We start from the raw sequence: 11496 nt of genomic DNA, 5'->3' as shown, positions 1-11496 counted from the left end.
GACGCTGTGAGCCCGCCGGAGGCCCCCGGGGAGCGCCGCGCGTCGCCGAGCCCAGCGGACCGAGAGCCCCATGGCTGCAACGCACACCGCGTCCCTGCTCCGCCCGCCCGCGCTGCGCCGGCCCCGGCTCCTGCTGTTTCTGCTGCCGCCGCCGCCGCCACTGTTGCTGCTGCTGCTGCTTCCTGCGCCGAGCCGGGGTGAGCCGGGGCAGAGGACCCGGGAGACAGGGACCGACCCCGGGACCTTCGAGAACACGGCGCAGGAGGGACGGAGCGGGACGGGGATCCTGAGAGCCACCCAGGCAGGGCTGCGGAGGACCGAACCTGGGAGGGAGGACGGAGCTCTGTTCCCTGCTCCTCCCGGACTCAGGACCTGACCTGAGCAGGACCCTGACCCTGGAAGCGGGAGCTAGGAGCGCGGCAAAGCGGGAGTTAGGGAGGCGGGCCGGGGTTGCTGACAGAGGGAAATTAGCCAGAGGAGACTGAGCATCCGAGTCCCAACCTAGAAGGACGAGCTCGGGTGCATGGAGCCCGGCCAGAGACCCTGAGTAGTCCTAGGCGACCGAAGCCAGGGGCAGCAGATCGGGCTCCGGGGATGGGGCGCCTCTGCGCGGGGCTGAGAAGGCATCGCCCGGGCCTGGTGCTGGAACTGGGCCAGGCAGTGCCCGAGGAAGAGGAAGGAAGGATTCCCGGTGGGCGGAGAGAGCGACCCTGGAAAGAGCTGGGAGCGCTAGATGGGAAGAGATGTCCCCGGAGCGGAGCTAGCCCGAGCCAGCCGCAGCGCCCGCGTCCCCGCCCTTCCCCGAACGAGCACTCGCGGAGTCCGTACCCCGGGCTCGCTGGGCAGCCCCTCATTCCCTCGCTTACTGTAATGGACCCATCTCCCCCGACCCCCAGAGGGTGCGATTTAGACCCTTCTCTCGCCTCAAGTTCTGGGACTGTTCTCTCTCCTCCGCTCCAGAGAAGAAAAATATCGCGTCTGGACCGGGGAGAAACTTTATCCCCTCATACCCGATGGCTACACTGGGGTTGTATTGGGGGCAAAGGCGGCTCAAACTTAAGACGTGCGAAGGATGGGAGGGGTTTGAAGGAGTGTGAGCCTTAAATATCTTAACCGGTCATTATCCCTAGGGTCGGGGCGATGCCAGAATAGTCCTTTCGCCCCACCCATGACACGTGACCTTTCTAGGATGGCTAATTCCCTGAAAAGGTGGTGGTGGGGTTCTATGGCTGCCTTTCTAGATCAGACGGGTTCTTTCCTCCTGGGAAGTTGGTGCTGGAGCGACTTAGCATCATTGGGGGTGGGGGGTCATGAGTGCTTGTGCCTTCTGCCAGGGTTCTGATTCTCTCTTCGCAGGCCCTTCTTCACACACCCTTCTTCTCCCTTGGCTTTCTCTCTATAGCAGTGAGGTTAACTAGGAGTGAAGGTTCCAGACGTCTGTCCTGCTAAATTTAGGAAATCTTAGTTAATGTTTACTACTCCTCATCTCTCCTTACAACAAAACCAGAGGCCCAACACCCAGAGCATGGGGTAAGGTGAACCGCAACATGCCACACCCTAGCCTATACCCTGAGTGCTGGGCTCATACCCCCTGCTCCCTGCTATGCCTCTGATGGTTTTGCCAGCAAATGAAAACTTGATTTATTGTTATCCCACTCTGCTTTTTAAAAAGATTATTTTTATGCATATATGTCTTTGCAAATGTATGTCATGTGGTGCTGGTGCCTGAGGAAGCCTGAAGAGGGTGTTGGAGTCTCTGGAGTTGTAGTTATAGGCAGTTAGTTGTGAGTCATCTGGTGTGGGTGCTGGGAACCAAACTCCGGGTCTCTGGAAGAGCAGGAAGCAGATTTTAACCTCTGAGCCATCCCCTCTAGCTCCACCTTCTACCCTGCTTTTCCTTTTCTTTTCTTTTCTTTTCTTTTTTTTTTTTTTTTTTGAGAGAGAGAGAGAGAGTCTCATAGACCAAGCTGTCCTCAAACTCACTCACTACTGAGAATGATCCTCCTGCCTCCATCTCTCCAGTACTGGGGTTACAGGCATAGGCAACCATGTCTGGTTTTACATGGTGCTGGGGATCAAACCCAGGACTTCATGTATGCTAGGCAAACACTCAGCGAACTGAGACATTCACTTCGTGTTGCTTTAGAACTTTAACTTTCTATAGTGCCCTCTTGTTAATCATATCAAACAACTCAAACACAAACCACAACTCAAACACAAACCACAGTGTTGATCCTTGTTTAAACAGTTAGTAACTGGGAAGTCAGGACACACTGAACATAATGAAAGTCTATGAGGCTTCAGTGCCTATCTGAGAGTGACTACGAAAGTGGCAACAGACTGTTGGGATCAGGCTTTTTTTTTTTTTTTGTCTTTTTGAAATACGTCTCCCTGTAGCTCTAGCTGGCCTGGAATTCACCATGTACACTTGGCTGGTCTTGAACTCAGAGATCCACCTGCCTCTGCCTCCCAAGTGCAGGAACTACAGGAGTGCACCACCACACCTGGCTCAGGGTTGCTTTTGAGACTCAGATTTTGAGACTCAGATGAACTGTGAGGCCCTGGGCAAGTCACTTAGCATTTCCATGTTTTAGTTATCTGGGAAAGAGGGAATGGTACAAATGACACTCATCCTCCTTAAGTGATCTGATTTAAGTAAAAGACTGCATGGGATGGCACTTTATAATGCATCAAGTTCTGTATATAACAGAGATTCCTATTAAACTGGTAGATACAAAAGGGTTGCAGTGGGAACTTGAAATCCTCTGTATGGAATTCTTTCCAGATGTGCATTCCACACTAACATCTTTTTTCCTGACATCTCCCCTTCCGTGTTGCAGGTCTGGGCCACTCTGCCGAACTGGCATTTGCTGTGGAGCCAAGTGATGATATTGTAGTCCCTGGGCAGCCCATAGTGCTGGGTTGCAAAGTGGAGGGGACTCCTCCAGTGCGAGTCACTTGGAGAAAGAATGGGGCAGAACTGCCCGAGGACACACACTCTACCCTACTGGCCAATGGATCCCTACTGATCCGTCATTTCAGACTGGAGCAAGGAGGTGGCCCTTCAGATGAAGGTGACTATGATTGTGTGGCTCAGAACCGCTTTGGGCTGCTGGTCAGCCGGAAGGCTCGTATCCAGGCTGCAAGTAAGTGGATGTCCCTTTGAAAAAACCAGACTGATGATCAGGGTCAGCCTAGGCCGTGAGAGCAGGGGAACAGCTCAGCCCATCTTGTGCAACTCAAGGGAATGAATTCTCTAGCTTGGATCAGGTGGCACAGTGGTGATTTTGGATGGCAAAATTATATCATGTGCTCACCTGAATGACTGGATTGTGAATTGATAAGCCAATTACTTATGGATTGGAGGTAGGGACTCATTCAAGTCTTGATTCAGCTTGTCCTGGTTTTCATGTATCTCTCCCACTACAAGCATCCTGGTCTAGTGTTTAAAGAAGAAAAATTTGCCTCGCTTTGTAGGCATACTTAAGAGATTTTAAAAAAATATTTTATTATTTTATGTGTATGAGTGTTATGCCTGCATGTAGGTAAATGTACCCATATTGTGCAATGCCCAAGGAGGACAGAAGAGGCTGTCAGATCCCCTGGAACTGGAGTTATGGACAGTTGTTAGCTGGCTTGTGGGTGCTGGGATTCAAACCCAGGTCTTCTGCAAGAACAGTCAGTATTCTTAACCACTGAGCCATCTCTCCAGCCCCACTTAAGAGATTTTTAAAGGGTTATTTTAGCTACATGCAATTTTAAATTATAGGTTAACTTTGAAATCTTTTGATTAGGATAAGACTCACCTGTAATGGAATTCTTAAGCTGGTCAACAATTTGATTTAAAAAATACATGGTTGGAGCTGGAGAGATGGCTCAGCAGTTGGGAGCGCTGACTGCTCTTGCAGAGGACCCAGGTTCAATTCCCAGCACCCACATAGCAGCTAAGAACTGTCCTTAACTCCAGTTCCAGGGGAATACGAAGCCCTCTTCTAACCTCCATGGCATGTAAGCAATACACTCATACACATAAAATAAATAAAAAATTAAAAATACATGGTTAAGCTGGGCGTGGTGGTGCACACCTTTAGTCCCAGCACTTGGGAGGCAGAAACAGGTGGATCTCTGTGAGTTTGAGGCCAGCCTGAACTACATAGTGAGTTCCAGGCCAGCTGGGGCTACAGGTAGACCCTGTCTCAAAAAGACAAAAATAAAATAAAATAAATTAAAAAATACATGGTTAGGCCAGCCATGGCATTGCTTGCTTTTAATTCCAGTACTCAAGAGGCAGTGGCAGGCAGATCTCTCTGAGTTTGAAACCAGTCTGGTCTACAAAGTATCAGGCCAGCCAGGGCTACATAGTGAGACCCTGTCTAAAATAAAATAAAATAAAAAAGCCAGGCGGGGTGGCACACGCCTGTAGTCCCAGCACTTGGGAGGCAGAGGCAGGTGGATCTCTATGAGTTCAAGGCCAGCCTGGTCTACATAGTGAGTTCCAGGACCGCTGGGGCTACAGGGAGACCCTGTCTCAAAAAGGCCAAAAAAAAAAAAAAACCATATATGTATATATATATATATATATGGAGAGAGAGATATTGAAGAAATGGCTTAGGGTGAAGTGCTTACTATACAACCATGAAGACCTGAGTTTGGTCCCCAGGACCCTTGTAAAAAGTGGCCATAATAGTAGGTCCCTGTAATCCTAGTGCCAGGGAAGTGGAGACAGGAGGATCCCTGGAACTCACTGACCTAGTCAAATTTGTAAGCCTTAGGTCCTAATGAGAGACCTTGCCTCAAAAAAACAAGGTGGAGGGCTGGAGAGATGACTCAGTAGTTAAGAGCACTGGCTGCTCTTGCAGAAGACACTGGTTCGATTCCCAGTACACACATGGTGGCTAACAACTGTCCATAACTCCAGTTCCAGGGGAATCCAATGCCCTTTTCTGGTCTGCGTGGGCATTGCATGGCATGGATACACTTACATACACGAATGCAAAATTCATATACATAAAATAAAAGTTTTAAAAACAAGGTGGCAAGTGCCCTTGAGAATGACACCTGAGGCTCTGGTCTCCATGTACACATGCACACAAGTACATGCACATCCCACCCTTGAATATGCACATGAACACACACACACACATACACATTGAACCACTAATTGTTACAGTGATGAAAATGATGGCTATGCTTCACCTGCTCTATCCTGGAAATCTGTTATTGTTATTGTTTAGTCTGTGCACAGTGGATGTGTGTTGCACAAACCAAAATTATTGATGTATGTTGGGGAGGTCACAAGTTGAGGGGGAATGTGAGGCTCATGATTAAGAAGCACTTCTCTTGGGTGGGCAAGATGGCTCAGTAGGTAAAGATGTTTGCTGCCAAGCTTGATGATCTGAATTCAATCCCTGGAACCCACATGATGGAAGGAGAGAAATGACTCCTACAAGTTGTCCTCTGATAACACCCACACACAAAAAATAAACAATATATTTTTTAAATGTGAAGAGAAAAGATACATGAAGAAGAGGAAGAGGAGAAGGACGGGGAGAAGGATGACGAAGAAAAGGCACTGCTCTTGAGAAAAGCCAAGAGTTTTGGCCAGTGTTCCATCCTATATCTCTGTTCCTTAGGGAGGCAGCTGTCTCTTAAAAAGACTGCTTTTCAGCCAGGTGTGGTAGTGCACACCTTTCATCCCAGAGCTTGGGAGGCAGAGGCAGGAGGCGGATCTCTGTGAGTTCGAGGCCAGTGTGGTCTACATAGTAAGTTCCAGACCAGCTGGGGCTATAGGGATACCCTGTCTCAAAAAAGACAAAAAGCCCAGCACTTGGGAGGCAGAGGCAGGCAGATCTCTGAGTTAAAGGCCAGCCTGGTCTAAATAGTGCATTCCAGGCCAGCTGGAGCTACAGGGAGCCCCTTTCCCAAAAAAATCAAAAAAAAAAAAAAAAAAAAGGCTGCTTTTGCTGGGATGTGGTGATACCCTCCTTTTTTTTAAAAAAAAAAAATTTTATTTACTTTTTTTTTTTTTAATGTGTATGAGTGTATTTCCTGCTTGTAGGTAAGTGCGCCTGTGTTGTGCAATGCCGAGGAGGACAGAAGAGGCTGTCAGATCCCCTGGAACTGGAGTTATGGACAGTCGTTAGCTGCCTTGTGGGTGCTGGGATTCGAACTCTGGTCTTCTGCAAGAACAGTCAGTGTTCTTAACTGCTGAGCCATCTCTCCAGCCCCAGTGGTGCACTCCTTTAATCCCAGCACTCATGAGGCAGAAGCAGAGGGATATCTGTGAGATCCAGGATAGCCTGTTCTACTTTAGCAAGTTCCAGGCCAGCTGGGGCTACAGGGAGACCCTGTCTCAAAAAGGGGCGGGGGGGCATAGTTTTACTTTTGATAATAACTCTAACTAACAGTACTTGCTGCATGCATGCTAGACATCCAAAATACTTTATGTGACTTGTCTCATTGAATCTTCATAATGACCATGGAGACATGCACTAACACTCCCCCTTTAGAGATGAGAAAACTGAGCCTGGAGGAGTGGAGTTCAATGGTGACTTTCTGGGAAGCAGAAGAGTCAGACTGCAGACCAGGCAGCCTGAACCCTACATCCTCCCAACTAACTCCTATGGCACGCTGCCTCCTTCCCTGAAAATTCTGACAAGTTTCTTCCTGGCTCAGAGGACATTTGCAAAGTTCCTTTGAACAGGCTGGTGAGTGATGAATTGTTCCAAGCAGGAGCCCTCTTGCTGGGCTGAAGATGCCCCTTTGTTCTAAGGAAGGCTGATCCAGGCCCCCATATGGAGCTCAATGGGAGGCAGCCCTGGACTTTGAGATGAGAATCACTCCTGGCTCAGCCACCACGCCGGTCCCTGGCCTTCTCCACAAGGCAGGGGGAGACTGGTGCAGCCTTTGAGCAGATGGCTGAGTGTGTGGATAGGAATGAGACGTCCCATAACGATGCTTCCCATCCACCATGGCCTGCTTTAGTGCAGAGAGATAGAGACCTGCTGGGTCTTTGCATCATCAGCAGAGGATCCTGGTGAGAGAGAAGAGCTAGGAGGAAAAAAAAAACTAATGGTGTCATTGTGAGATATTTTTTTTCTCATTTGGGGATCAAACACGGGTTCTTGAGCATACTAGGTTATAATTCTACCCAAGACACATTTTGTGTGTTTGTTATATGTGTGTACATGTTGATGTGTGCACATGTATGTGGAGCCTAGAGGTTGATTTCCACTGTCTTCCTTAATTACTCTCACCTTATTTTTTTGCGACAAATCTCTCACTTTTATTTATTTATTTATTTATTTATTTATTTATTTATTTATTTTATGTATAAGTGTTTTGCCTACATGTATGTAAATACACCTCTGTGCAAAGCCCATGGAGGCCAGAAGAGGGTGTCAGATACCCTGGAACTGGAGTTATGGATGCTCATTAGCCACCATGTGGGTGCAGGGAACCAAACTCTGGTCTTCTGCAAGAGCAGTCAGTACTCTTAACTGCTGAGCCATCTCTCCAGCCCCCCACCCTTTAAAATTTTTTTTCCATCTTTTTTTTTTTTTTTTTGATCTTTTTGAGACAGGGTCTCCCTGTAGCCCCAGCTGTCCTAGAACTCACTAGGTAGACCAGGCTGGCCTTGAACTCACAGAGATCCACCTGCCCCTGCCTCCAAGTGCTGGGATTAAAGGCATGTGCCACCACGCCCGGCCTTCCATCTTATTTTTTGAACTAGATTCTCTCATTGAATCTGTAGCTCACCAGTTCAGCTAAACTCATTGGCCAGTAAGTCCGCAGGATCTTTCTGTCTCTGCCTCTCCAGCCCTGGCATTCTAGGTGCACCTACCATGCCCAGCTTTTTACATGAGTTCTGGAGATCTGGACTCAGGTTCTCATGCTTATGCAGCAAGCATTTTCCCAATTATCTCTCAGCCCCTAAGTGTGTTTTCCTATACATGGTAATACCTTCATGATGTTTCATTTCTTTTACCTCTATTGACTGGTTAATTCTTTGGGGTCCCAGGGACAGCAGAGGGAATTGCCTCTGAGCACTGGCAATCTGACATAGTCTTCCCCCTCCTCTCCACAAGTCTGTGCCCTATGAGGACTTGCTTGGGCACCAAGCAACCCTGTGACTGGATCCCTCCACTCATTTCACAGGCTAATGTTTCTAGAAAGTTTCAAAACTGATTAGTGGTCTGGGTTTCCTCCTTGATAGTCACCCCCTGCCCATTTGCCTGCTGGCACTGCAGATGTCGTGTGACACAAGAGGATGGTTTTCTGAAAAGATGTGAGATGCCTCTAGAACCCCCTACTTCTCCTGTGGGCTCCTTGGATACTGATGAGGGGGAAGAGGCATGCTCAGCACTGCTCACAGACATGATCTACCCAGAGAGGCACATGGGCATCCAGTTCTCCACAGAAAGGTCTGCTAGGGCATTGAAGCCCTAGGCCAGAGGGCACCCCTGCCCACTCCAAATACTGTCCTTGCACCATGTCCTGCCCAAGGTGGGCTGTGCTGTAGGCTCATTCTTCCTTAGGGCTTCAGTTTTCCCCTTTAAGTATGTCCCTCAGGGTTCTAAGCATACTCAAGATTTCAGGATGCTTAGATTCTCTGCCTTTCTGTCTCACCTTCTAAGAGTTTGAAGGCTAAAAACAGACTTGCTAACATGGAGTCCTTGACAAGTTCATGTTTCCTTGACCGAGTCTCCTGGCTCATCACACACACACACACACACACACACGTATCATCCTACCTTAAAGAATGGTCATGAGGACCAGTGCATCTCAAACTCTACCTGGCATGCAGAAGTCACTCGGTAATCCTTGTATGCTTAAAGGCAACTTCAGGACAAAACCTTTAAATGTAATCTTGGCTGCTTGAAGAGGTTAATCTTCAGCTGAAACAAACTGCCTGATCCCACTCCCAGCCTGGGCTTTTTTCCTCATTGGCATTCATGTAGGAAGCACTCCAAGGAAATCTACCAGGCTATGGGACTGTGAGACCTGAGAGCTTCTTGTTCTGTTTTAACTTTCTGGAAGGGCCTGGGGTTTTCCCCTAGCCTTAGGGTGTGGTCTAAGTCTAGATGGACCCAGGAGACTAAATTAGTTACTTGTTGCTGGGACAAAATATCTGACAAAAGCAACTTAAGGTAGGAAAGGCCTATTTTGGCTCGTTGTTTGAGGATACAGTTCATCATGGAAGGGAAGGCATAGTGGCAGGAGCATAAGGCAGTGTTTACATTGGGTCTGCAGACCAGAAGCAAAGAGATGAATACTGATGCTCAGCTCACTCTCCTTTTTTATTTAGTACAGACCTGAGCCCATAGCATAGAATCACTCATTTTCATGTTGAATTTTCTTTCCACTTTAGTTAACCTCTATGGAAATAACACCATCCACAAGGCAAAGGTGTGGTTTCTAGGTCAGTCCAAACCCAGTCACGATGACAATGAAGACTGACCACCATAGAGACCCTATGTTATCACTCTGGAGGGCACATACATTGACTCCCTCTTGCTGAGTGAGATTCATGTGTCTGGATCACTCTAAAGAGGGATGGACTAGCCTCAAGAAGTAGAGAGAATTAGAGGATCCACCCAGCTCTTCGTATGTACTCTTAGGTAGAAGCTCTCCATCCTGCCCATGGATTCTTGGTTGCAGGCTCCTAGGGGAACATAAGAGAAACATTTTGTGATCCAGTCCATGGTTCCCCAAATTGAACCCATCCTGCCAATCCCTTCTGGGGGTATCTTGATAAGATTTTATTTTGAACCTGAAGGTCTAGACAAGACCTAGATTTCTTCATCTAATAAGAGCCTAGGTTAGGGCTGGGTGTGGTAGCACCTGTAATCCCAGCACTTGGAAGGCAGAGGCAGGCAGATCTCTGTGAGTTTGAGGCCAGCCTGGTCTAAAAAAAAAAAAAAACCAGAGAGAGAGCCCAGGTGATGCCAGTGCTACTGACCCTTTGGCCTCTCTGAGTGACTGCCCAGTCTTAAAGTCATAATCTCTAGTGGACTTGTGGGTGGCCCAGTGAAGTTGACAGAGCAGAGGCCTCTGGGGCAGAGGCTAGATGGGTTTGAACCAGCTGTCACTCATTAGTCACAACCCCTGAGCAGATGTTACTTAACTCTCTTGAACTACTGTACCCTAATCTAGAAAATTGCAGTCGTCTCCTCAGTGTACCAGGAGCTACTGGGTGGATAGGTGGGTGGGGGCTTAGGGGGCCCTGATTAGGGTGATGGGTCCTGTAGAGAGGTGGCTCCTGGCTACTGGAGCCCTGTTACCTGGTAGTTGATTACACAGGTCCAGCGAGTAGAACTCAAGCTTTCCTCCCCTCCCTAAAGGGCAGCCCAGCTGAAGAGGCCCAAGGAACTGTCCCCTCATTGCTCCTCCAACAGTGTCAGGATAGGAAATAGGTGCTGCAGCTGGTGTCACTGGTGGGTAAGTGGTCACACCTAGACATACCTCCTCCTGGAAGCTTACCTGTACCATGCAGTGGCAAAGGGGTGAGAGACCCATTTACCTGCCAATCAGCCTCCCACAAATGGGCCATTTTTGCGTGTGTGCATGTGAGTATGCTTATGCAGTATGAGTGTGGAAGCCAGAGGAAAGCCTTCAGAGTTATTCCTCAGGTGCCATCCACCTTGTTTTTGTTTTGTTTTGTTTTATTTTGTTTGTTTGTTGATTATTTGGGACACGGTCTTTCACTGGCCTGGAGTTTTCAAAGTAGGTTAAGCTGACTGGCCAGGAAGCCCAGGGATCCTCCTATCTCTGCCCCACTCCCCAAACTGGGATCCTAAGTGTCAGGATAGGAAGTAGGTGGTCTTGGATTCAGATCCTCATTCTTTGAAAAAAATTAAGTTTATTTTTATTTTGTGTGTATGAATGTTTTGCCTACATGGATGTAAGTACACCTGTGTGTAATGCCCACAGAGGCCAGAAGAGGGCGAAAGATCCACTGAAAATGGAGTTACAGACAGTCATTAGCCACCATGGGTTCTGGGAATCAAACCCAGGTCCTCTTCAAGAGCAGCCAGTGCTCTTAACTGCTGAGCCATCTCTCCAGCCCCCAGATTCTCCTTGCAAGGCAAAGACTTTACAGACTAGGCTAGCTCCCAGTCCCACAGGTGCATCATTTTGACACCCCTGAAAAGGGGTAATGAAAAAGAGAATGGGTGACACAACCTTCTTTTGACTCCAGGAATTCTGTGTGCTATGAACAAGTCACTCTCATTATAAGACTGGGAGTGTGGATGAGGCCCATCTCTGCTCTAAGCACCTCAGGACATACCTGCCTTCTCTGGGCCTTTTATCAGGCTATTCTTGCCCCTCTTCTTCCCATACCCTATCCTTCCCCAGAGGCCATTTAGCTTACAGTCCTTTCTACTTCCTCTCCTAGGGCTAGAGCAATTGAGGTTTGTGGCATTCAGGCTGGAGCCCTTCCCCCTAGTGATGGCTGCTTGTATTGTTAAGTAACTGTTTTATAGCCACACACTC

At 48.3% G+C, this 11496-nt stretch overlaps 1 protein-coding gene across 1 annotated transcript in view; it reads left to right on the top strand.

Moving 5' to 3' along the window:
• The first annotated feature begins 32 nt into the window (after window positions 1–32).
• The window catches only part of Igdcc3 (immunoglobulin superfamily DCC subclass member 3), a 44471-nt gene continuing 33007 nt past the window's right edge, over window positions 33–11496 (top strand). The window contains exons 1-2 of the mRNA XM_008836316.2: window positions 33–197; window positions 2841–3146. Of these exons, the coding sequence (XP_008834538.1) occupies window positions 71–197; window positions 2841–3146 (433 nt within the window). The 5' untranslated portion in view covers window positions 33–70. The remainder of the gene's footprint in view (window positions 198–2840; window positions 3147–11496) is intronic.

This window comes from Nannospalax galili, unplaced genomic scaffold (assembly GCF_000622305.1).
Source record: "Nannospalax galili isolate Female #2095 unplaced genomic scaffold, S.galili_v1.0 scaffold54, whole genome shotgun sequence".
NCBI classification, from domain to species: domain Eukaryota; kingdom Metazoa; phylum Chordata; class Mammalia; order Rodentia; family Spalacidae; genus Nannospalax; species Nannospalax galili.
Note: the sequence above shows the minus strand (reverse complement) of the source record. Positions and strands in the feature narration are given on the sequence as shown.